This window comes from Equus caballus, chromosome 13 (genome assembly GCF_041296265.1).
Source record: "Equus caballus isolate H_3958 breed thoroughbred chromosome 13, TB-T2T, whole genome shotgun sequence".
In the NCBI taxonomy this organism is placed as follows: Eukaryota; Metazoa; Chordata; class Mammalia; order Perissodactyla; family Equidae; genus Equus; species Equus caballus.
Window position 1 is genome coordinate 36,047,063 of NC_091696.1, and position 26,116 is coordinate 36,073,178.

Sequence of the window (26,116 nt, forward strand, 5' to 3'; positions counted from 1 at the left end):
AGAGGAGGAGGTGAGTCAGAGAGGGCCCTGTGCCAGATCATGGAAGTGGTAGCAGTCCTTGGAAGGACCTGAGATTTTACCGGAGTGAGCTGGGGTGCCCTGAAGGATTTAAGCAGAGGAGCTACCTGGTAGCATTTATGTTTAGTCTTGACCAGTTCAACAGATAAACACAGCAACCGCTTCCCTGAGACCTACAGCAACCCATACTCGCCCCACAACTTCTTTCCTTTCCGTTTCAAAACCCCTCTACGTCTTCTTCCACCCTGTTTTCTTTCCTCCTTCTCAGAGAAGACTTCCTCTATCCCTTCACAGGACTCCAGCAGCTCCTTGGGCACTTTCCTCCCTATGAATACTTTCCCAGCTCCCCAAAACTTGCAGTGTATGTAAATCATTAACGGTAAAAGGGATGACTGCCTGCACGTAAACTTTCAGCGTAAACCTAGCCCAGAACTCCTGCTCCTCCCTCCGCAAAGTCTCCACCAATCAAGGAAAGGCACTCAGGACAGGTCCTGCTTCTTCCAACTGTCAGACTGCTCCTCTCTCTTCTTTTGGCTGCTCCCAGGACTGAAGCAGGTGTGAGAGTTTACGTTTTCGGGCTGCTCTTCTAGGAAACAGGTCTGCCATCATCTCCAGCTGTGTCAGAATCTGTCACTTTAGTGAGTATTTTGTCTCCTATGCAAGGTTTGCTGGGCTGGCGCAGGCACTTTCGAGCAAAGATAACAAACAAACAAAACCAACAAATCAAAAATGCTCTCACTGAAGTCTTGGTCAGCCATGGTGTTTCTATCAGAATTTCTGAGTTGTTGTGGAATATTATTTAGTAAGTGACCAGCAGTATGTACACGCAAAAGGCTGTAAATATAGCAGCTGAGTTTTTCATTTTAAGCCTCTTGGTGCTATTTAATTTTTTAAAAACTATGTGTACGTGTTAATGCCATTAAATGTTTTAGAAAAAATGTAACTGAGTCTGAGTAGCTGCTGAGTTTTTCACTGTACTGTCTACTTAGCTCCCCACCCAGCTCAGTGGCAGATAGGAATTCATTTTCTGCATCATCCAGATAGTATGCCAACTACCTCTAGGCAACTTCTGGAAACATGTACATGCAAATCTAAGAAAATAACCTGGGGGGCAGCCACTTTTCTCCATTAGGTAGTCAAGGGCAGCTCCAAAAATCCTCTAGAGAAGTTTAAGGCAGGGTCTTGTTAGGGTTAGGGAGAATAGTAGGGGCTCCACCCTGCTTGGAGGCTCTGTATGCCAAGGCACTGTGATTGCTTGGATTGCTTGGCGGGGGAGGTGCTGTTAGAGATGTGGGGAGGCTAAGGCTCCCTTGGCACTGCTGCTTTTATGGCTGTAGAGCTTGCCTTTCAGATGAGACCTTCGCTACTTTCAAAAGCCCATCTGACCAACAGTGGGACTGTCTTTCAGAAGAGTTTTCTGTGGCTCAGTATAAAAATCTGGACTCACACTGGTAAGGTTATGTCAGCTTTTTCACTGGCAAAGAATATTGGAGACTTTGAAAACAGATGTTGTGCAATGTTGAGATCAGTGAAAAGACAGGAACATAACTTTGTTGGGGAGAAGGGAACCTTACAGTTTTGATGAGGGGAGTGTTGATATTTTCTTTTTGGTGGAACAGAACGGCTTGGCTGATTTTAAGCTCCAAATGACTGGTCAATTTTCTTTTCAATGTCTATTTGAAGGATTCTGAATGTGGTGAAGGAAATAGTTTCAAAATTTCATCTAAATTGCAAAATATTGGAAACAAATGATGATGAATAGGGGACTAGAATGCCATGCCGCTGTTTAAAAACAAACAAAAACAGAGTAAGGAAGATCTCTGTGTACTGATATGTGTACTCCACAATTTCACTGTAGAAAACTATTTTAACAGACAGAATAGTGTGTCTTCTAGGCTACCTGTTGTGTAAAAGTGGTGAAGAAATAAGAATCTACAGTCATATTTGCTTGAATACACATAAAGAAACTCTGAAAAGATACATGGAAATAATCATAGTGGTTCCCTGAGCGAGTGGGAGGGAGAGGAAACTGGGGAACTGTGAGACTCGGGCTGGGAGGCAGATTTTTCATTGTGTACTTTTTATGTTTCTTGAGCCCTCTGAAGACATTATCCAGAAAAATTTAAAAACAAAGACAGAAAAGTTACAACACTAAAAACTGGGTGTTGACTACTTAACTTGTTCCTTCAGTTGAAGGAAACCTGATGCTAATTGTGTAAGAGGGGAGATGGCTGCCAAATGTGAGGCCTGCAACGTGCCAGCAAATACCAGAGAAGGGTGGTTCCCTCTCCCCTCAACCCCACTGCCAGACAGGATGTTTGAGGACTTGGGGTTTATTTATATTCTAAAGAGCAGCCTCTCTCCTAGAGCCTAAGAGAACCTCTAAGAGCTTTCTGGTAACACTTACCCTCTCCTAGCCCTTACACAAGAGAACAGTGATGGGAAAGGCTTTACTAACCCTGAACCCTTAGAAAAATTTTACCTTGGGGACCCTTCTCCTTAATTTTGCTGTATTTTAATGCTTCATGTCACTCTAGTTGTGAGCTATTATAAACATAGATCACACTGTCCAAAATAATTTTCTGCAATGATAGAAATGTTTTGGGTCTGCACTGACCCATATACAGTAGCCACTAGCCACACGTGAGTATTAAGCACTTTGAATATAGTTAGGGTGATTGAAAAACTGATTCTTCCGTAGTATTTAAATTTAAATACCCACATGTGAACAGTGCAGGTATCACATAAATCTGGTTAAAGCTATAGAGACACTTCTCAGGTCTATTATAATCCTGAGTTATTGAAATAAAACCATGTGTAAAAGTTCTCCCTTCTGGAAAAGTTGTTTATTCATTCAACGAATATTTAATAAGCGCCTATTATGGGCCAAACACTATTACAGCTCCCAGGGATAGTATTGTGAACATAACAGACAAGGCCCCTACCCTCGTAGAACTTTACATTCTAGCACAAAGATCAGCAAACTATGGCCAATGGGCTAAATCTAGCCCTCTACCTGTTTTTGTACAGCCTGTGAACCAAGAATGGTTTTTACATTTTTAAATATTTGGAAAAAATCAAAATAGAAGTAATAATTCACGTCACATGACAATTATCTGAAATTCAAGTTTCAGTATCCATAAATAGGGTTTTATTTTTTAATACAGTCATGCCTGCTTATTTATGTATTTTCAATGGCTACCATCTCAACCAGAGTTAAGCAGTTGTAACAGAGACCAGGTGGCCTGCAAAGCCTAAAATACTTACTAACTGGTCCTTTATAGAAAAAGCTTGCCAACTCATGTTCCAGTGGATAGTAATATGCTAGGCACCATGATAAGCACTTGGCATGCATTATCTTATTTAATCTTCTGGACAACTCTCTGATGGAGGTTCTATTGGTAAATGTGAAACCGGGGCCTGAGAATGTGCATTTCTAAGCTTCCAGGTGGTACTGATGCTGCTGTTTCACAGAACATAGCCTCTAGATCAGAGATTCCCAACCTTGTTTGCACATTAGAATCCTCTGAGGAAATTTTTAAGAATATGATGCCCAGGCTCCACCCCTAGAGATTCTGATTTAATTGGTCCAAGACCCAGGCATGGGTATTTTTATAAAGCATTCCTGGTGATTCAAATATACAGTCAGGGTGGGAATCACTGCACTATGGAAATCCTGTTGAACTGTAGTAAAGGGAACACTCAAATAGGAGTCCAAAATTAGGAATTCTAGTTCTAACTCATACGACACATTGTAGCAAGTTGCTTCCCTTCTCTGGGGCTCCATTTTCTTTGCAGGTGAAAAGTGAGGAGTTGATCTCAGAGGGCTCAAGCTCACTGACTTGTCAGGTGTTCACACAAACAGGTGGAAGAGTCTGAAGACAAATCCACATCTCCAGTGTGTTGGGTGCAGCAACATGATGCCCAAACACCAGGTCTATTTAGGGTAAAACTTATGGCTGACATCTGTTATTAATTATTGTTTGGCAATTTATCAATACAGAAATGCTTCCACATAGCCACACTGCTTTATACACCACACAGTTAGAATTGCAGGTAAAAATGACGATTTAATGAATGTGAGGGTAGTGTTTTATTGCAGGAAATTTGGAAGCTTATGGAAAGTGTAAAGAAGAGAACCCTATAATTCCTAGAACTCTGTTTTTAACAGCCTCCTTTATGAGACCTCAGCCAAGTCAATGCCATCATGATCAAATGATTTCCCACAGAAGCAGGGAGGGCTGCGTGGCCCAGAGGGGCCTCCCCCACAAAAACCCTAAAGGTTAAAGCCCTATTATTACATCTCCAGTAAGTGCAGCTCCAGGCCTGGACTTGAAGATAGCGTGGGTGCTGATTGGGAGCGTGGAAGCTGCAGCCTATAAACTAGAGGACCTCCCACAGTGCTTTCATGCCTGATTGATACCGGGCTCCTCTCAGCCGCTTCATCTATGGATTATCCACTGAGAAACATTCTCCTAAACATTCCTGCACTACTTTTGAAATCTGCAGGTGAAAGATATTAAATAAAAAGGCTTAAAAAAAGAACTTGTTTCTTAATAATAATTTACAAAACATAAAATACATTTTATAATATAGTATTATTTTATCTTTCACCTAATTTTAATTTACAAAGTTATTCAAGTGTGTTAAATATTTTTAATTTTATAATTTTATTTACCCTGTCTAGGATATATAATTGGCTGTTGCTATATGCTTATATTTCTTTTTGTTTCTAGATTAACTTTTACAAATGCCTAATACTTTGAGGCAGAGTATTCTGTTTATGAAAATCTTCTGAATATATAAATTTACAGATTAAAGGTAGCAATTTTCTTGATTAATAAAACAGCTTAGCCCTTTGCTTTCACTGAGAGTAACTGGGTGACCTCGGTCTTTACTTCTTTAGAAATGCTAATGGGACACAATAGCATGTAGTAGTCAGGAGAATAGACTGGGACCAGACAGCTCTGGGTTCAAATCCAACCAGTGCCTCTGTTACAGGCTGAATGTTTGTGTCCCCCCAATGTCACATGTTGAAGCCCCAACTCCTCAAATGTGATGGTATTTGGAGGTGGGGTCTTTGGGAGGTAAGTAGGTTTAGAAGAGGTCATGAGGGTGAGGCCCCCATGATGGGATTAGTATCCTTACAAGAAGAAGAGAAACCAGAGCTCGCTTGCTCTCTCTCTGTCCACCATGTGAGGTCACAGAGAGAAGGCGACAAGCCAGGAACAGGGCCCTCAGGGGGGAAATGAATCGGCTGGCACCTTGATCTTGGGCTTCCCAGCCTCCAGAACTGTGAGAAACAAATGTCTGTTTGTTTAGGCCACTAGGTGGATGGTATTTTTGTTATGGCAGCCAGAGCTGACTACGACAGCCTCTTAGTAGACATATTTTCTATCTATAAACAGAGATGATAACAGTATCCATTTCACAGGGTTACTCTGAAGATTTAATGATAAATCGGATGTAAGTAAAACACTGAGCACAGTGTTTGGAACATAGTGGGTGCTCAGAAAATGGTACTGTTATGATGATTCTTAATAAGAATAATAAAACTTAGCTGCTTTGGTGTTTGGCTACCTTTAGGACAGAAACAAATGGTTGTCCTTTTGGTTGACTTTTAGATGGATTGATCTCCGTGGAAATCCTGAGTGCTAAAACATCCAACAAGACTGATTCTAGTTCTTGTCACCATGGAGATATTACTTCGTGCCAAGTGTTTTCAGCGCCTAGCAGTTCCTGGTTCTGTGAGAGCAGTGCATAAAGATTACAGAATAGTGACCCCTCAGAATTTCTCCAACTATGAATCCATAAAACAGGACTTCAAACTGGAGGTTCCAGAGTATTTTAACTTTGCTAAAGATGTCCTGGACAAATGGACCAATACGGAAAAGGTATGGAGCAAGGATCATTCAGGCTATAGTTTCTCAACCGGGAGTGACTTTGCCCCAGGGGACTTCTGGCGATGTCTGGAGACAGTTTTGTTGCCATGACTTGAGAGAAGGTGGTGCTAATGGGTAGAGGCCAGGGATGCTGCTAAATGTCCTGTAATGCACAGGACAGTCTCCCACAGTAGAAAGTTATCTGGCTCAACATCTTAAGTTTCCTGGTCCATAACGCCTGGGTTACAAAAATGTATGATTATAGGTTAATTTTTTAAAAAACAAAAAGGAGTAGAGTGAAAAGTGATTCCAAGAGTCAGAAATGTTAGGAAATGAGGCTTAGAAACAGCATTGAGAGAAATATAAACGGAGGCAAGAATTCTAACTTTTTGGAAAGAAAAATAATCAGGCTCAATGAGAAATGACATGTGCTAGAGGAAATGACATAGCTCTCAACATCCAGAAATAAGGACCTCAGAGTTATTTCCAAATACTCCATGTATGTCCCAATAATGACTTGTGAATTTTCTTCAGAGGAAATATTCCAGTAAATCAGTTGAAATAGAATTTAGCTGCATAACCACCTTTAAATCCATGAGTGGTTTGTCTTTCCTCAGGCTGGAAAGAGACCTTCCAATCCAGCCTTCTGGTGGGTAAGTGGAAATGGAAAAGAAGTGAGATGGAGTTTTGAAGAACTGGGATCTTTGTCCAGGAAATTTGCCAATATACTTGCAGAAGCCTGTGCTCTACAAAGGGGAGATCGAGTAATTGTGATTCTGCCCAGGATCCCAGAGTGGTGGCTTGCAAACATAGCCTGTCTGAGAACAGGTTAGTAATGTTCATAATCTGATTCAGTTTAAAGGAGGCTGGACGGGAGATTTTCCAAAACATCTAACTAATCAGAAAACATTTATTTGGGTAAATTATTTGAGGAACTGTTCACAATATTGTATTATTTTCAGGAACCTTAGAAATGTATTAGAAACATGCCATGTCTTTTGACCTAAACTTGGAATTGGGTTTTTCAAATTGAAATTGTTTTATTATATGAATGCCAGTCAACAATCATGTACCCTCATACCTACTGCTGTTCTCCTCCCATAGGACCCATAGTCATGTGAAACTCAAGGCAGCCACAAACTCAAAGAACCCATGCCACTTCTTGTTTCCTGCCTTTATTCCCCTCATGGTCTATTACCATTCTTGTGGTGCCTTAAGCCAGGCATCTAGACTCCTCCTTCCTAATCAGTTCCTAAGTTTTGTAAATTTGACCTTCTGCATGCCTCTAGAGTCCCTCTTCTCCAACTCCATTGCCCTTGCTTTACTTAACATCTCCTGAATAGATTTCCCCAGCAGTCTCCCTAATTTGGGTCTCACGTGTGCCCACACTGCACTCCAATCCAATTCATCCTCCACAGCCAGGGTTCTTTCTAGAACACACATTTTATCCTGCCATTTTGCTACCTGACATTATTTAATAACTTCCTGTTGCCTACCAGATAAAATCTGAACTTACTTAGGTGTGTCATGGAAGGCTCTGGTTATCTTCCCTTCATTGTTCTCATTTCCCCACCCTCCTACTCTGTACTCTAGCCATGACAAATGGTTTCCTATAAGGTTTGTGGTCTCTCTCGTCTCATGGCTTTTGTGGACACAGTTTCCTATTCTTGGAAAGCCTTTCTCTCACGCCTGACCACCTGGGCAACTCCTATTAGACTTTCAAGTCTCAGTTCTAATGTTAGGCAACCCCACCCTGATGTCCCAATCCAGGTACTTTCTTTTTTGGGCTCCCCAAAGAAACATGTATGTATTTCTATTTTAACCTGTACTATATTGTCTGGGTATACTATTTTATCATAAATCTGTCATTCCCAAAGGACTATGTAAGCTCCTAAAAGGCAATGGCTGTGATATATTCATCTCTGCATTTCCAATGACCGGCGTATAGTAAATGCTCAGTGAAATATTTGTTGAATTAATTAGTATCTCTATTGTCATAATAAATCATTATATTAAGTAACCATTCTTAGTTTATTATAATCATTACTCACATTTGAGGAGAGTTATATGCTCTAATCTCATGTTTAAATAGAAATTAGACACTAGAGTTGCACAGTCCACTTTTACACAGTTTTTTAACGAAATGATTGCTTTCCTGAAAGCTGCTCAAGCTCACTGTCTTAGAAGGGACTCACTGATTTCCAGGACCAGAAAGCCGTTCATATTAGTTGAATAAGGAAGGAGAATTATTGAACATCTACTGGGAATCTTAGAGGAAAACAAAAGTCCAGAAAGAACAACTGGCCTCTGCAGGCGAACAGGCTCTTCAGCAGGCAGCTTCTATCTCTATTTGTTTTGCTCTGAAGCCACAGGGAACAGGTATATCACGGTACAGTTTAATCTTGCTACTCTGTCAATCATGATGTCTGCTTACACTGACTTTTCAAATCTCTGTTCTAGTCTATTTTATGTTGACTTTATGGTTTAGCTCTTGGAAGGCAATCTATTTCCTTTTTTTCCAAGCTCTCAGAGAGATCTGCTCTACAGCCCCCAGTGCCAACAACAAACTCTCATATCACATTTTAATTATAAAACTCTTCTCTATGTATTATGGACCAAATCCCATTTCAACAGAAATCTCAGTATATAATTATTAAAAAATATCAATTCTGAATGAGTTGGTCCCTTATTTAAGTAATATCTACCACAAAAAGCTAGTATAACACCCATCTCAGTCCACAGATCTTTAGGAAGTTTCTAGATGGATGTAGTCCCTCTGGCATTATAATAAACATTCTCTCACTTGCTCATTTTGTCTTCACAAGAGCCTTATGATTAGGAAGGAGAAGCCTCATTTTATAAACAGAAAAGCCAAAACTTCCACAGATGAGGGGGAAGAAACATTAACTCGCTTTCCCAAAGTCACTCAGCAAGTCAGTACTGGAGCCCAAGGCACTCACCAACATTTTCCAGAATTTTCATAAAATTTCAAAATAGGAACAGTTCTTAAAAATCATCTAGCTCATTCTTCTCAAACTTTGACGTGCATGTGAATCGCTTGGGGATCTCATTAAAATGCAGATTCTGATCCAATAAGCCTGGGTGGGACCTGAGATCCTACATTTCTAAGAACTCCAGGTGATGTCGATGCTGCTGGTCCAGGGGCTACCCTTCGAGTGACAAGGAACTAGTCCTCCCATTAATTTATGGATGAGGAAAGCAAGGTCCAAATTCAGCAACTTGGCCAAGGTCACTCCTTGATTAGGGAAATAGGCAAAACAAGGACCTTGGAGCCCAGATGTCCAGCCCAGAGCTCTTTCTGCTGCTCCACGGGGCTTTCTCTAGACCTTTTCCCTATCCGGTGTCAGTAGCATGTGTCAATGCCTATGCCCTTATGCAAAATAACAACTATGAAGCAGAAATGGACATTTTATTTCTGGAAGTTTTGAACTTTTTTTTTTTACATGAAACAAATATAAATAGGAATCCTCCTCAGAGAGGCCATCCTAGCCACCCTATCTAAAACAGCTTCCCCCACCCCACCCAAAGTGGTCATTCCCTATCCTTTTAAACAGCACTTATCACCTGATATTGTGTATGTGCTTAATGTCTGTCTAGAATGTAAGATCCATGAAGGCAGGGACCTCTACTGTATCCTTAGCACTTAGAAAAGTGTCTGCCACATAGTAGGCTCTCAATATATATTTTTAAAAGAATGAATGAATAAACAAATCCATTGTGTTTATAATCAACTTGGACATTACTCCAGAGTAATTCTGGAAGATTGTTTTTTTATTTAAAGTAACAGCGTGCTCCCTGACAAGAAACTATGTAATGTTTCCCAGAATAATTAGTTTGGACAGGAAACAGTTTTAATAGGTAAGATTGATCACTGTTAATAGATTCTTTTAAAGATATGATATGAATTATATATTGGCAGAAATTAATTTTCTAAGGGTAATGTTTTTAAAAAAGTGCTTCTTCTGGGCATGAAATGCTGGCAGTGGGCTTACTGCTAGAGACTGCCTTTAAATTATGGAAAAGTGTTAGGCCATGGGAGGCTAACTACTTATCCCTAGGTGGCACATCTTTAAGGAATAACCTTGGAGTAAAAACCTGTTATTACATTGCCATGTTTAGAAAGGGAAGATATTCTGAGGAAACTTGAATTTTAGTCGTGGTTGTCTGTTTCCTGAAGAATTCCACTGAAGGGGCTTGTCCTTGCCAAAATAAAGATGAGTCAGTGTCAAGAGTCCAGGAACGACCAGGCAGAACCTGAGACTCACGGAAGTGAAGTGGCTTGTCCAAGGCCAAGCTGTAAGAGTATCTGGCTCCAGGACACACTCTGAACCATTCCACTACACCTCACAGTGGAAGTCACAGCAGGTCGGAATAGCAGCACAGAAAAGATGAATGCCTTAATTCTTCCCTTTGGAAAGAAACCATCAAACAGTCATGCCCATTTTAAGAGACACTGGACAGAAGTGGTTAAGTGTACAGCTCTGGGGTCAGGCTGCAGGGTTCAGTTCCTACACTGCCACTTCCTACTGGTGATCTTGGGCAAGTTATTCACAGCTTCTGTGTTTGGGGGTTTTGGGTGGGGATTAAATGAGTTAAAACATGCAGAACACTTAGAATAGCACCTGGCACTCAAGTACTCAATAAACGTTGGTAACATTACTTTTCAATCAAAACCCTCTTCAAGCTGAGCAGTATGAATGATCTTCAGCCAGAAGATAATCATCCAGCTTTTAATACCCTTTCATGTTAGGTTAGAAGGGTCATAACTTTGAGATCCCAAGAAAGGCAAAGCAAAATAATGAAAGGAAGACAAATAGATCCCTTGCTGGTACTCTGACTAACTCATTCTGAGAATACAGAATGTACATGAACCATCGACACTATCCTAACGAACATGATGAAGGAAATCCTTCCTTCTAAACACTGTTTCTTTTCTGCTCCTTTAGGGACGGTTGTAATTCCAGGAACCACTCAGCTGACCCAGAAAGACATCCTCTACAGACTACAATCTTCAAAAGCAAAGTGCATTATTACCAATGAAGTTTTAGCCCCAGCAGTAGATGCTGTTGCATCTAAATGTGAAAATCTGCACTCCAAGCTAATTGTGTCTCAGAAGCCCAGAGAGGGGTGGGGGAACCTCAAGGAGATGATGAAGTGAGTAGCCATCACTGTTGTAGAACAGCTTCCCCAAAAGAAAGGCAAATTGAAAAGTTACTCAACCCACAAGTGATCAGGAAAATGAAAATTAAAACAATAGGCAAAGGGAACAACTGGTGATTATTTCTGCACTAATAGTGCAAAGCTCTGAGGCAGGAAGCAGCTTGGAGTGTTTTCGTATGTTGGGATTTCCAGGAAGCAGACCCCAAGACAGAGATTACTTGTGTAAGAAGTTTATTAAGGAGTTCTTTTGGGATCAACACCTGTGAACGAAGGGGAACAATGTGGAATTGGGCAGAGGAACAAATTTATCTGCTATGAACTCCCCAAAAAGCCCTCAGCCAACCCACTGGGACCTCTGGACTTTGGATAGCCCCTCAGAGTTGTTCCCAGCTAAAGTAAGAGGTCCTGGCCTTTATATGCCCATACTAATCAGTAATTAGTGCGGGCTGTCCCTTGAAGGTGGCGTGTCCTTGAGCAAGGCAGCTCTCTTCAGCCAAGGCAATCTTTAAAGAGGGCTATCAGCGCTTGTGGGGCTAAGTCCTTTATTCCTGCAGTGGGATCTAGCAGGTGCGTCACAGCATCAACCACAGAGCTGTCATCATTTCCCAGGGAAATTGCTATCAATCCTTCTGTGTAGACTATATAATTCTCTTGCTGACTGCAGTGCTTCTAGCAGGTTATAATAAGAAGAACACTTAATGTTAATGGATGCAAATATAAAACTGAATTATACTGATGTTCACGCTCTCCTATGGGGGTGCTTCTAGGGTTACTTGGAACTGCTACCAGGCATTGGTTATATTTGGCAGAAAATTCCTTCTCTAGAATGAGCATGCTTTACTCAAGGATTTGGAAGCATGCTTGCAACTATGAACTTATTCCTACTTTCTCTAAAGTAGCTAACATTTATTGAGTTCTTACCAAAGGCCAGGTACTATTCTAACAAAAACAATGTTATAATTGCAATAAGGCTAACATTTATATGGCACTGGTTATGTGCAAAAAACTGTTCCAAGCACTTCAGATATACTAACTCATTTAAATCTCACAACAACCTAAGGGCAGGTACTATAATTACACAGATGAATAGGGTCAAATGCTAGGATCTGGCAGAGTTGGGTTTCAAACCCAGGCAGTCTGGCTTCTGAGCCCATACTCCTAACTGTTAGGTTTACTGCCTCCAGTAGTGAGAGCTTGGTACGATAACCCTGCCTTAGGTTTCCAAAGCAACTGTATCTATGATAGAAGTCATAGCTACACAGTGATAGGTACTAATTATTTTTAAGGCAGATAATTATGGAATCATAGACTAAACACTTGGTCTAGCTTTGTTAGTCTTTGAAAATAGCTTTTCTATTTCTCATGGCCTGGATTTTTCTGATTCATCCATTCTCAACCCAATACTTCCAGATAAAATCTGTGTGCCTCTTAGACACTGGATGTGCAGAGCTGACCTCCTCTCAGCTGCCCTAATGTATGACTGATAGAGCAGCCCAATTATCCTTCAGAACTAAACGTTTTCTTTCTCTTTTACTGCAGCCCTCCCATCCCTGGATGGATGCTTAGATCCTCTTCAGTCTTACTGTTCGTTATATTCAGAACCGTGTAGACTCTCTTGTGGGAAACAGAAAACCTGTCCTTTCAGGGATCAGGAAGCATTTTCTATGAAAGGGGTGGATAGCAAATATTTTAGGCTTTGCAGTGTCTGTCACAACTACCCATTTCTGCTGTTGTAATGTGAACACAGCCATGGACAATATGCAAATGAATGGGCATGCCTGTGTTCCAATAAAACTTCATTTACAAAAACAGGAGGCAGGCCAGCTTTGGCCCGGGGACTGTAGTTTGCTGATCCCTGCTTTATACTATTACCCAGGACTTCCATTAACATACCCATTTTTTTTAAAAAAAAACACATTTTAAAGCATCCACAGTAAAGAGGAAGGGGCAGTTTTTCATATATCCACAATTACAAGATCACAGAATCCTCATTCTGCTGGCGGTATGATAAAACTCTGGAATTTTTAAAATGCTTTAACTCTTCTTTATCATACAGTAAAAAGCTATGAAATCGGCTGTTATAAATGGGCTGTTGATGGCAAAGTTTAGTTTGATTCTGGAACGCACCTAAAAAGATGCAGAGAGAGATGGCTTTTACCTTGGAATTCGACTTGAGTCACTGGGGCCTGATCCATGAGATGAAGGGGTCCAAGTAGACGGTTTCTCGAATCCTTTTCTGTGGTGACAGTCTCTGATGCTGTGTCTAATGTGCAGAATCATTGTGGTTTGTCCTTCATAGACATGCCAGTGAAAACCACACCTGCGTGAAGACAAAGCACAATGAGATGATGGCCATTTACTTCACCAGTGGAACAAGTGGACCTCCTAAAATGACCGGACACACCCACAGCAGTTTTGGCTTAGGATTATCTGTAAATGGAAGGTACTTTCACAGAACCGCAGCTTCATGTGTCAAAACTGCCAAGGCGATGATCCATTTATTGGTCTTTTAAATTTGTTTTCCTGTATATGTCAGGGCTATTCCTTGTTTTCCCAGGTTCTGGCTGGATTTAACACCTTCGGATGTGATGTGGAATACCTCAGACACAGGCTGGGCAAAGTCTGCATGGAGCAGTGTTTTTTCTCCATGGATCCAGGGAGCATGTGTATTTGCACATTATCTGCCACGTTTTGAGCCAACTTCCATCTTGCAAGTAAGGCGGAGCACAAGAGGTCAACATTTAGAGATGCATTAGCAGTGTCACTGACAGGACTGGTGAATACAGTAACTTGCAGAAATCAGAGTAGACAACATGATTTAAGATATGTCACATCTGGGAAGTCAATTATTCTGAAAAGATGTACAGAGAAAAGGTATGAGTGCATTCATGTTAGAATAAAGAATGTTTAAGTGGTGCTGTGCCTACCCTAGACATTTAGGCACTTATTAACGTTGTCATAAGACCAAGAGTTTACCTCTACATTGCAGACACTTTCCAAGTTTCCCATCACAGTCTTCTGTTCAGCGCCAACTGCATACCGAATGCTTGTACAGAGTGATATGAGCAGGTAAGAAAGGCTGGTAAATAGGCACCTAGTTGGGGGAAGGGAGAGGAGGAGGAAGCTATAAAAGATCTTTCTGCCTGAAACATAGCTCCAGACTAGTAGGTCCGGGATTTAACAATCTCTCCTCCTCCTTCTCCTTCTTGCTTTCATTCTGTAAGTGATAATTACTGCATCCAGGGCAGGCTGCCCCAAGCAAGGAGAGAAAAAGGAGGGTAAAGCCCCAGGTACACCTCAGAGCCCTGTGCTTATGGGTGAGAAGGTGTTTAATCTTTTGGATGATGACTGTTACCTGAGCGGCAAAAATAGAGAAATTGCTCCTTTTTGGAACCTTATCCCAGCAAATAGGAAAAAGGATGAATGTCTTTTATTCTATTATGAATTCCATTTGAAAGGGTGGATTGGTAAATATTTTGAAATTTATTTTTTTAAATTTTTGAATAGGAAGTAGTTCATATGATGTAAAATTCAATAAGTCTATAAGAATATATAGTTAAAAGTCTTCCTTCAAACATTGTCCTCAGTCTCCATTCTCCTTCTCCCTGAAATCTGTGCACATACAAGCCAATGTGCCTATGTTCTCCTCCACTGTTTTATAAAGATAAATGGAAACATACTGTGCACACAGTTCTGAATCTTCCCTTTTTTGCCTAAATATACATCTTGGAACTGTGCTGTCCAATATGGTAACCACTAGCCACATGCAGATATTTAAATTTAAATTTAAATTAAACTTAAAACTCAGTTCCTCAGTGGCACTAATCATGTTTCAAGTACTCAGTAGCCACACAGGACTAGATGATATTGTAGTGGATCGTGCAGATTATAGAACACTTCCGTCATGGCAGAAAGTTCTATTGGACAGCACTGTCCAGGAGCTTCCTCGTTTTTTTTTTTTTTTTTTTTTACAGCTGCATAGTATTCCATTGCATGAATATTCCACAATTTATCCAGACATGGTAAACTTTTAATCACTGATTTAAAATGTTATTATGTGGTACTTTGCCTGAGGATGGCACCATTTTTTTTGCAACAAGTCACACCCCACCCCTCCAAAAAAAACTAAAGGCAGAAAAGAAAAAGAAAAGCTGGTGTTTTGGGAGTCATTCTATGTGTTAGAATGGTTCATTTATTTTGTATTGGAGGGAGAAGTAAGGAAGGAACTACAACCCATTTTATATTGAAATTTCACTGGAAATCATCCTAACTTCCATTTCTCTCCATTCTTCCTCCTAAATTTAACTTATCTGTTTTCTGAGAAGCTATAAGTTCAAAAGCTTAAAGCACTGCGTGAGTGCTGGGGAACCCATCAACCCTGAAGTGACTGAACAGTGGAGAAACAGGACAGGTCTGGATATCTACGAAGGATATGGACAGACTGAAACGGTACATGGACCTCACTGAAAAGACAGGGCTGGACTTGATTAGTCGGATGAATAAAACCAAAGTGTTTATTATGACCTTATGATTCTTTGAGGGATAAGGAGGGAGTGGAGTGGTTAGAAGAATAGTTAAAAAAAAAAAAAAGCTGGAGGGAAGCTGGTTGCAAAAAAGCTCTATAACAGTTGTTTAAATAGTCATTCATTGAGGAAAACCACTATATAACTGATCAGAGTGAGGGCATTAAAATATGTTTTAAATGAAAACATGCTAAATCTACAGAAAGAGACTTCCCCTATATATTAGTCAGGGCTGCTGAGTTCCTTGTTACTTGAAGTATTGTGAGTTTACTGGACAACTCCTTGGCAGGCATACTCTTAAAAGAGTTATTTAAAGACCTCGTAGAAATAATAATAAGAAATTATAGAGGAGATGAATGAAATAATAACAAAAGTGGTTATTATGTAAGGAAAGGGAAGGGTAGAATAGAGCAGATAAGGGAAAGGCTGAAAGAAATTTTTCACAATGTGTCTTTTTGTAATGCTTCAATTTATAAACCATCAGAATGTAGTACCTGGTCAAAAATTAAAATACCAAAAATAAAAACAGAAATTGACAGATGTATTAAGTAGAAACAGCATATTATGCTAATATGAGTACAAATGTTTTCATAAATATGGATATTTTAGTAATGATAAATTAAGTGTTATAACTTTATTTTATATATATATTCATTTAGTGTCTATCTCTACACTCCACAAGAGCAGAGAAATTGTTTTATTTTGAGCCTGGTTCATAGTAAGTTCTCAATAAATATTGTTGAATGAGCGCTGGTAAATGAATAAATGAATTTTAAGTTACATGTAATACTACTTTACTCCTTCTTCTTCCTAACTAGGTGCTAATCTGTGGAAATTTTAAGGGAATGAAAGTGAAGCCTGGCTCAATGGGAAAGCCTTCTCCTGCGTTTGACGTTAAGGTTGGCACATCCTCTTCCAGGAGAATATTCAACAACCCAACCTGTTTACCACTCACCTCACCTCTACCCTCCCCACACTCTTAGTTGTGGTGATGATTTCAGGTCATTTCCATCCTATCTTAACTTCTATGTAAAGATAGAACTGGGTTAGAAACATTAGTTTATTGGCCTTGAATATTTTGCAAAGCAGTTGCTTGTGCCAAGCAGTTCTAAGTATTTTACAAATATTAATCCATTTAATTCCAAGAAGGAACTTATGAGAGACATATTATTATAAGAACCATTTCACAGATGAGGCACAGAGAGGTAAGGAACTCCCTGAGGTCACACAGCTAGTAGCTTCTAGCACTGGGATTCAGTCCCAAGCAGTCTGGTTCCAATATCCCTGCTCTTAACCACACCACCACCCTGCCCCTTCTGGTGAGGGAGGTCAAGACCTCCTGAAGAGGTCAAGTAGGCCAAAAGAGGCTACAGTTTACAGTGGCGGCAGCATTCTCCCTCTCTTGCCTCAGCCTCCCCTGGCCATTTCCTGGCTCTCCATAACCACTGCCATTACTACCACCTGATCCCTAGGGGGCATCCTATGATCCCATCTGCAAGCTTTGCACACGGTTCAAATTCTTCTCAGATCAACCCAGCCAAGGCTAGGCATAACCAAAGGAACTTACACTAACACCTGAGAGAAAACCATAGCAACAGAACACAAAATGGATGAGTTTACAGAATGGAGAGCTCAGAACCAAACTTAAATGAGGGTTAGTTGTAGGTTAGATCAATGTTTCCCAAGCTTATCTGATCATAAGAATCACAGGGGCACTTGTTAAAAATGCTAACTCTCAGCCCCTGCCGTTAGAGAGTCTGATTCAATAGATTCAGGATGGGATCCTGAAATCTATGTTTTAAACAAGCGCTCCAGGTAATTCTTATGATCAGGTGAGTTTGAGAAAGTTTAGATGAGATTGATTGCTAATTTCACTGTTTATAGAATAAGCCAGATGCTGGGCTCTTTCCCTCACTTTAACTTTGCTCTGGGAACCTTGTCTAAAGATGGGATTGCTGAGTCAGGCCTGGCTCTGCTCTTCACTAGCTGAGTGTCTTTGGATAAGCTGTTAGAGCCTCAGTTTCCTGATTTGTAAAATGGGGACGAGGGTGACCAACTTGCCTCAGTTTGCCTGGGACTTGCCTGGTTTTAGCACTGAAAGTCATACATCCCAGGGACACTCTCCTGCCTCATTCCCAGACAAACTGAGAAGGCTGGTAATCGTAAGAACAGAATTGATTTTATCGGTTTCTTGTGAGGATTAAATGAGATAACATCTCTAAAGAGCATAGCAAAATACTTGGTACATAATAAAGGTCTGGAAGATAGGTGCCATTATTATTATTCACTTCTCTCTCGCACTCCCTGCCTTTGAAAAGCTTTTTTAAGAAGAGATGGTAGGGGAGCCCTGGTTACATTCTGTAAACAGGCTTAGCAACAGTTCATTGGCTTGTAGGCTGCCTTCAGTTAGAGACAGAAATATTGATAATTAAGCATTATCATGTCTGCGTTACAAGCAATCAAGTTGGCCTTTCACACAGCTGTGTTCCTTTCTCCCCTCTTAATGACAGTTCCCAACCTGCATTGCTGTGATGGTCTCACAGGTGCAGCTGTACTCAGTGATCCCAACCACAGTGTACCACCAGTTCCTCAGTAATTCAAGCCTAGTGGTTTTCTGGAGCAACTATAATTGAATGCAAAAGGGTGTGGCCAAGAGGAAAACAGTGCTCTGCCATGCATCCCCCAGCAGCATCACTACCTTCATTTTTTCCCCCAATTTTTTTTATTGTGATAAAATACACATAACATATAATTTACCATCTTGACCATTTTTAAGTGCACAAATCAGTGGTATTAAATACATTCATAATGTTGTGCAACCATCTCCACTATCCATCTCCATAAAATGAGCCTAAGAATAGTTCTAACCAGATGGGACTGTTGTAAGGACTAAAGAAAACGTGAAGCACTTAGAGCTGTAGCATTTATTACTCGGGATGCAGTAAGTGCTTAATAATTGGTAGCTTCCATCAGGCACTTCAGGGAACCATGATGACTGGGAGAGGGTGAGAGAGCCAGGCTTTGGCTGACCCACCACTATCTCAACCAGAGAACGTTCCCCTTTTCCTGCTGACTTCTCTTGGGCTTCTGAAGTCAGGTTTTGTTTGTTCTACAGTTAAACAAAGTTTGAAAACCACCAATGAAATATTGATTGGAGAGGAGAAGACAATCAAGAGATATTGCTAAATGATAAAGACAGGTTATAAACAGTGCATTATAAAGTGCTCCTGTTTTTTCCTGGTGTCTATGTTGTCTCAAAAGATATCACCAAAATGTGATTATTGCTAGATGGTAGAATGAAAGAAAATTTTTCTTCTTTCACATTTTGTTAACTTGCATTTTATATATATTTTGCAATAAGAATTTAAATAAATACATTTCTCTTAGGAATTTAAAGTATACTTAAAGTTCTTTTTGAAGTCTAAATTCTTAAATGGCAACAAAATAGAACATGCAAAGATTTAAGATGCAGCATTAAATAAAAATTCTCTTAAATAAATTGTCCTGTTTTATCCTAGATTTTAGATGTAAATGGCAATGTTCTACCTCCTGGACAAGAAGGAGATATCGGCATTCAAGTTCTCCCTACCCGACCATTTGGCCTTTTTACTCATTATGTAGTAAGAGACTTATTAAATAATCTCTTATTTTCTATTTATTTCTCAAAAGTGCTTGGTAACTATCCTGACTTGCCACAAAACACACCTAGGCACTTGACCTTTTCTGAGAGATTCATCGTCCTGACTAGTAATCCCTCAGACAGGGAACTGAAGAAACACCCAAATCCTTACTAGAGAAGGGCACGCTGGTCCCCTGAAGCTACATCACAGCCCCAGGCCCATGAAGGCAGGAGGAAGGGAGCCCTAGAAGGAAGACAGCCCTCTTAATATCCATTGATCCTCTCCACTATAAAACAGGACCCAGTCATTTTCCTGAAATCTAATTAGCGGTCTCGTGTCTTGGGAGGAGGGAGAGGAAGAGAGAATGAACAATGAGATGAAGTAATTTCTTTCACTAGAGGCCTTGCAAGCTCCTTACTCTTTGCAAACATATTTCATCTCTAATCACAGTATGCAAATTAGAGCAAAGTTTACATCAATATAATCAAAGTTCCAGGTTTTACTTGTCAGTGAATTTTCCATAATGTAACAACACTTCAGTGTTCTTCCTGCCAATGTTACAGAACCAATTGTTTTTGTGTAAAATAAAATACAAAACCAAAAATACTGTCTGTTCTTTGAATGATTAGGTGTTGGTGCTTTCTTTTAACTCTTGAGTATTTTCTCTCTTTCCCTACCAGTGTTAGATATTAACCAATTCGCAAAAGACTTATTTAGCCTACTCCTCTGAGCTGTGAGCTCCTGCGATATTAATTTTGTGATCCATCTAAGAAAATTCTCAGGATGGAAGCATGCCTAGTCTCTGGAATTGTAGTTTACCTTTCTGAGATGGGGCTGGCTCAATGCTGGAACTTCATCCTCATTTCATGCACTGGCTCCTCTTCATTCTAAGGCTTCTCTAAGGAACCAAACTTTTCTTTTTCCTTCAACATTTAAAAATCCAACAGAAGAGAAGAGTTGCATTCACAATAATATTAACAAAATGCTATTTGTTTCACAGGATAATCCTACAAAAACAGCTTCAACTCTACGAGGCAATTTCTATATCACTGGGGACAGAGGCTATATGGATGAAGATGGATATTTCTGGTTTGTTGCAAGATCGGATGATATCATATTATCCTCTGGGTAATTTTCTTTTTCCTCTGTGCATATGTCTGTGTTAACTGATCATCAGTGTCCTGGAGTGAACCTGCTGCTCACCTTTATAAATTCCTGCCATATCTTTTGTTTCCCAGCTACCGAATTGGACCTTTTGAGGTAGAAAGTGCCCTGATTGAGCATCCTGCGGTAGCAGAGTCAGCTGTTGTCAGCAGCCCAGACCCCATCAGAGGAGAGGTAAAAGAATGGATTAATCTCCACTTTATAACGTGTTGGCCATCTAACGCATACTTTTTTTTTTTTTTGAGGAAGATTAGCCCTGAACTAACATCTGCTGCCAATCCTCCTCTTTTTGCTGAGGAAGACTGGCCCTGAGCTAACATCCATGCCCATCTTCCTCCACTTTACATGTGGAACACCTACCACAGCATGGCTTACCAAGTGGTGCCATGTCTGCACCCGGGATCCGAACTGGCGAACCGTGGGCTGCCCAAGCGGAACATGCACACTTAACCGCTGTGCCACCGGGCCGGCCACTAAATACTACTTTAACACTGGAATGTGAAATAAAGAGTGAGAAATATTTGTCTAGGTCACTGGGCGCCTAAATTTTTTGGATCACACAGCTCTTAGGAATTTGAAGGCCATAAGGCACTACTGGACTTACGCAATGAAGGAAATGTTCTGTATTGGCACCATCCAATATAATAGCCACAATGGCTATCAAGCACTTGGGATGTGGCTAGTGCAGCTGAGGAAATTTTATTCTATTTTAATTAATTTAAATTTAAAGAGCCACACGTGGCTTGTGGCTACCATATTGAATAGCACAACCACAGACTCTTCTCATAAAAATGCAAAACTTTGCATAGAATTTCAGAGAAACTCAGAAGCACACTTACGGATTTTAGGTTAAAAAAATCTTGTGCTACTACTTCTACAATAATACCTAATGTTTTTGATGATTTAGTATGTTCCAGGTGTTGGTGTAAGCCCTCTATCTATGTTAACCTATTTCATCCTCACAACTTCTTTTTAAAAGAAGGAAACTGAGGCACAGAGAGGTGTCCTAACTTACTCAAGATTACACAAAAAAGTATGACTCGAACCCAGATTGACTGACTTCAGAGTTCATGCTCTTAACTACGTTAGGCTGTTTCTTGTTAACTTGTCATTTTCTGTAATGGTTTATAAAGACTTTTATAATGATAAAGTAGACTTTATCCAAGGTGTAGAAATCATCAATATGCAAACCAGTAATTACAAACATTAGCTATTAAAATAAGTTGCCTCTGAATGATTCACTTATAGCAAGGATAAATTTTTTAAAGATTCATAAAAATGTTGATAAAGCAGCAGAGCTGGCAAAAATACATATAATGTTATGAAATGTCAAAAAATGGATAGCACTAAAATTATATACAACACACACACACACAAGGTTGTGCAACTGCCCCATGGCACATGTAAATTAGAACTGTTCAAGGGGTTTTGGTGAAGAGAAAAATGAATTGCTCATAAAATGTAAAACTTCTTACTGGTAAACAATGATCAATATGTGAAAAACTTAGCACTGCAAGTCTTCATTTCTCACTAACTGGTTGTCCTGAGTGATTTATTCTTTCAAACAGTTCATTTTCAATCAAATATTTACTCCCAGACCAAGATGGATAGGTAATGTTGCTAGCTTATCTCCAAGCTGGATACATGAATCCATGAATTCAAGATCTCAGCCTTTTAAGTGCAGGGTATTTCATTGTAAAAGTTGCAGGAGCCTCTCCTGGAGCTGTGCCCACAAGGAAACATCATTCCATGGCAAACCCTGGGCTGGTAATCTGGATTTGGTGGTAGAAACTAGTTGACTCACCTAGAGTCCTGCCTTAGAAAAGGCAGTGAATGGCAGTGTTGGCAGTGCCCCAGGAGAGAACATTCAGAATCCCAATCTACTCCTGAAGGGGGATACACATGAGGGATGTCCTTCTGTCTTCTCCATTAAAAGTGCAAAACCTCTGGGCAGGATTTTCCAAGACATTTCAAGGAAGGGTGAACTTTGGGGAACAGGATTTGTGAACATAGTGATAAAGTGACTCTCTTCTGCCAGTTAGAGAAAAGGGGCCACCACCACTTCTGCTCTTGTTCCGCAGGGCCAGGTAAGTGGGTCACAGCAACAGGAAAGTGGCTGTTGGAATCTTCACAGCCTTGCATCAACAGAAGTGTCTTTGGAATGGAGTGCACAATCTTAATGAACTGTTCCTGTTAACAAGGATATAGCAACCTAGTGTGAATACTGCTTATAAGGGTCACGCTGAGGGTGGGACCTACAAGCTAGGCTAGATCAAGCTGGGTTGTTACACAAGAGACTGTGTTTAGTGCGTTGCCAGGTTTCCAAAAGGAAACTTTTGAAGGAGATAAAAGATAAAGCAAGAAGTCAAGAAGAGAGATAATCAAAAACAGGCCAGAAAGTAGAGTTCAAGATGTAGTTAGATGAGAAGATTCAAGGGTCAGAAGCTCTCTTCTATTAGATACAGAACAAGAGGTATGTGAGTCAACTGGATGGCTTAAGAGCAGAGAGCTGGGATCAAACCCTAATAAACCTTCTGGGCCACCCTACCAGGCACTTAGGTTCCCAGTTAGAGAAAGTAAACAAGACATACTAAAACATAAAAATACACAACTCATTTTTCTGGTGTTTCAAATATTTATTTTAGGTAGTAAAGGCTTTTATTGTTCTGAGTCCTGATTATAAGTCACATGATCAAGAACAACTGAAAAAGGAGATTCAGGAGCTTGTAAAAAAAACTACAGCACCTTACAAATATCCCAGAAAGGTGGGTATTCTAATTCTGATGAGTATTTCCTTAGCGTTCTGAAAATTTCAGCTCATTATTTTTTCCATTTTAATGAACATTCCTCTCAAACGTGCTACACCAAATGTTCCAAACTGAACTAAGGACATGGATAAGAATCAGAATCTTTGTGATTAAAATGAAACTCTGAACCTAATTTGTTGGGTCATTGGCTCACCAGACTCATTGTAAATACTAAATATCAAGAAAAATCTCCTCAACAATACCCTTCTCCCTTTTTGGTTGTTACTAAAAAATCCACTCCAATGGGTGTCCTAATCTTTCATCGAGAGTTCATAATAGAACTGCTATATAATTGACTTTATCTAAAGATGAAAACTTTTGGGCTAATTTTCTTTCCTTGATTCCAACAGATAGAATTTATTCAAGAGCTGCCAAAGACTATCAGTGGGAAGATAAAAAGAAATGAACTGAGAAAGCAAGAATGGGAAACAATTTAAATCCATTCCATTAATTTCCACAGTATTATAGATTCCATGGTATTTATAAAACAAAGACTCTGTAGAAACCACAAGATTATGGAAAGGTGATGAAAAATGTGATAGTATGCTTATAAACTATTGATTTAAAATATCTTATGGTTATAACATCAGAAGCTGAATTGTGAAATAAAATATTCAGTCAATTTCTCTGCTTTAGTGTCAATGTTCTTATAATTTGGTGACATAAAAAGAATACCATCAACTGCTGAGGAATTTTTAAGTATACAGTATAGAAGCAATTTCTGAACCAAATCTGTTGATTTTCAAATGAGTTGAATAATTCTTCTGATATGTTGATATACAAATCAGAACCAATCTTCAAGCACTGAAATAAAACTAACAACTCATAAAAGTTCAGAAAAATAAACCATATCAGAAGATTATCATAATTCTCAAAGTACAAGTATCTAGTTGAAAATAGGCTAGGGATTTTTATTAGTCACATTTTTATTCAAATAAAGAGTTTAAAATTTGTTTCAAGATCTAATAGTAAAAAAAGGATATACTATTGTTGCTTATTATATTTAATTTAATAAATATAGTTTACAGAATACTTCATTTGTGGTTCTTCAAAAAAGTATGATAAATTTGGCAAATGGTAATATATGAAATATAAATTAAATAGGGTAAGACATTATTAGAATACTCATGATGTTTGGGAATTCAAGGAACAACCAGGAAAGATACATGAACAGAAGACAGATGTTAGATAACTGGTGAATGAAATTAGAAGCCTGTGAAATTTGTTTTTCCTTTTTTCAGTCTATGTGTTTAGTAGCCTCAGTGTCACCTACAGACTATGTATGATAAATCCTCCTAACTTGTAGCCCTATACACTTTTTTCTCTTTACTATACTAAAAGTCACATTAAAGTAAAAATATAGTTTAGATGTAAAAAAGTTTATCAATTCCTCATTGAAGGTCTGAGTCTTAATGAATTTTCAGTAGAAAAATTTACATTTCTGTCACAAATAGGGCTTATTTCTGGAGAACTAAACGCGAGTCCCCCTGGGGAATGAGGCAGAACTATGCTATTGGCTCTTTCCTTTTGAAGTGTTTGTTCCCATTTGAAATAACCACAGCATTTTCTGTTTTCTTGGTATTTCCCAATAGGGCAACAGTAGAAGACTTTTCCATGGTTTGGTCCATTATTAGAAACAACAAGTCTCTTACATCTTCGGCCACACTTGCATAAAGGAGGTGTCATCCTCCCACTCTTCCAAGGCTCTCGTAGGTTAACTGTAGAAGTTAAGACAGAGGGGAGAACCTTCTGGGAAGACCTTCTCCCTGGGGAGCCAAGAGATGATGTGGGCTTTTCTTCATGACTAGTGAAGGTCTGGTTTTTGGCTGGTGGGAAAGCTGAGGGAACGGATGGACTCCTTTCAGTACCACCTAAAAGAAGAGGACGTTTCCCCAAAACTGAAGGATGAGACATACTGGCATTAACGCTGTTGAAGCTACTTGATTTGCATTCAGGTAATTTAAAGTCAGAAACATCTGAACCTGGATTTTTGGGTTCTTTTACATCATAAATAGTAGTGTGTGGACTCTTATACACAATAGACTGAGAGGTTTCAGATTTTTGACAAGTTTCTTCTGTGCCTCCCAAGTTTTCATGACTCAGCATTTCAGACTCTTTTAAAACCATTAATCTTTCTCCAGAATTAAATGAAGTATCTAAGTTTGAGTCACTAATGGCAGGCATAAAATCTACACTTTGCTCAGGCTGAGAAGCTGGCAGTAAAGCTATATCCTCCCAATCAGCCAACATAGGTAAACAGTCAAGAGCAGAACTCATTTCTGTATCAGAAACATGATTAACAGATGAAAGGGTAGTTGAAACACGTACCAATTCTGAACCAATTGCTGAAGACTTAGATTTGGTATTAAATGCAAGACGTTCATTTTTTATTTGCTTCTGCATAGGTGTATCCAAACTGGGAGACTGCAACTGCCCCAGAGATGTGGAGGACTTAGTATTGAAAAGAGAGAAACAGCTTTTGACATTGTGAAGATCCACTTTTATGTCGTTCTTTAGTTGTAACTGATCTTGCTGTACCTTTATAGGAGGATTCACACCAACTGATGTCATTTTAACTTTTTCATGAGGATTTATTGTATTTTTAGGCTCGCTATCAAATATGCTGGGACCCTGAATGTTACTGTTGCAGGCCAATGTTTCTTCAACTTGATTTGTATTCAAATTTCTGGCCAAAATGTTGGGATTCTTCTTAGTGGGGACCTATGATTCCACAGACAAATCCAACAGCTTTAGAAACTGTGTATTTGTAATTTTTTTAATATATGTTATATGATATGACAAGAAAAATATCTTCATTAATTGATTTATGAATGATTGCACACATGACATCTACATATCAATGAGCCTATGATTACTTCTGGAGTTTGAGATGACAGAATAAAGAGGCAAGACACCACTAA

The 26,116-nt window shown here is 39.5% G+C and overlaps 2 protein-coding genes across 25 annotated transcripts in view; one reads left to right on the forward strand and one right to left on the reverse strand.

The window, feature by feature from the left end:
- Window positions 1-26,116, reverse strand: part of LOC100629745 (ERI1 exoribonuclease 2) — a 61,625-nt gene that overhangs the window by 30,282 nt on the left and 5,227 nt on the right. For 5 of the 13 annotated variants that reach the window (XM_003362722.5, XM_070232128.1, XM_070232129.1 and 2 more), the window contains one exon: window positions 23,004-25,916. In XM_003362722.5, coding sequence (XP_003362770.2) covers window positions 24,579-25,916 — 1,338 coding nt within the window. In that variant the 3' untranslated portion in view covers window positions 23,004-24,578. Of the gene's footprint in view, window positions 1-13,239; window positions 13,933-14,057; window positions 14,176-20,043; window positions 20,148-23,003; window positions 25,917-26,116 lie in introns of those variants that run through there. The other 8 variants (XR_011424731.1, XR_011424730.1, XR_011424727.1 and 5 more) reach the window with 7 other exon arrangements.
- On the forward strand, window positions 187-26,116 carry ACSM3 (acyl-CoA synthetase medium chain family member 3). Of its 12 annotated transcripts, XR_011424732.1 has the most exons (17): window positions 187-656; window positions 1,370-1,469; window positions 5,643-5,912; window positions 6,518-6,728; window positions 10,868-11,075; window positions 13,381-13,524; window positions 13,639-13,795; window positions 14,071-14,150; window positions 15,407-15,530; window positions 16,423-16,503; window positions 19,123-19,224; window positions 20,225-20,352; window positions 20,463-20,562; window positions 23,034-23,153; window positions 23,546-23,718; window positions 24,788-25,150; window positions 25,601-26,116. XR_011424732.1 is itself a non-coding variant. In XM_005598854.4 (15 exons), exons 3-15 carry the CDS (start codon window positions 5,712-5,714, stop codon window positions 23,630-23,632), a joined length of 1,743 nt encoding a protein of 580 aa, XP_005598911.1. In that variant the 5' UTR covers window positions 187-656; window positions 1,370-1,469; window positions 5,643-5,711; the 3' UTR covers window positions 23,633-23,817. The 12 variants fall into 12 exon arrangements, 9 of the variants coding, with proteins under 9 accessions (XP_005598911.1, XP_070088236.1, XP_070088239.1 ...); XR_002799258.2 differs by lacking the exon at window positions 1,370-1,469 and having other exon boundaries at window positions 482-656; XM_005598854.4 differs by lacking the exons at window positions 24,788-25,150; window positions 25,601-26,116 and having other exon boundaries at window positions 23,546-23,817.

Coding starts and splice junctions, on each gene's coding strand:
- ACSM3 (XM_005598854.4), top strand. CDS start 5,712: ATGGAGATATTACTTCGTGCCAAGTGTTTTCAGCGCCTAGCAGTTCCT. Junction 16,504..19,122: donor CTCCTGCGTTTGACGTTAAG/GTTGGCACATCC, acceptor GTTTTATCCTAG/ATTTTAGATGTAAATGGCAA. Junction 20,353..20,462: donor GATATCATATTATCCTCTGG/GTAATTTTCTTT, acceptor TTTGTTTCCCAG/CTACCGAATTGGACCTTTTG.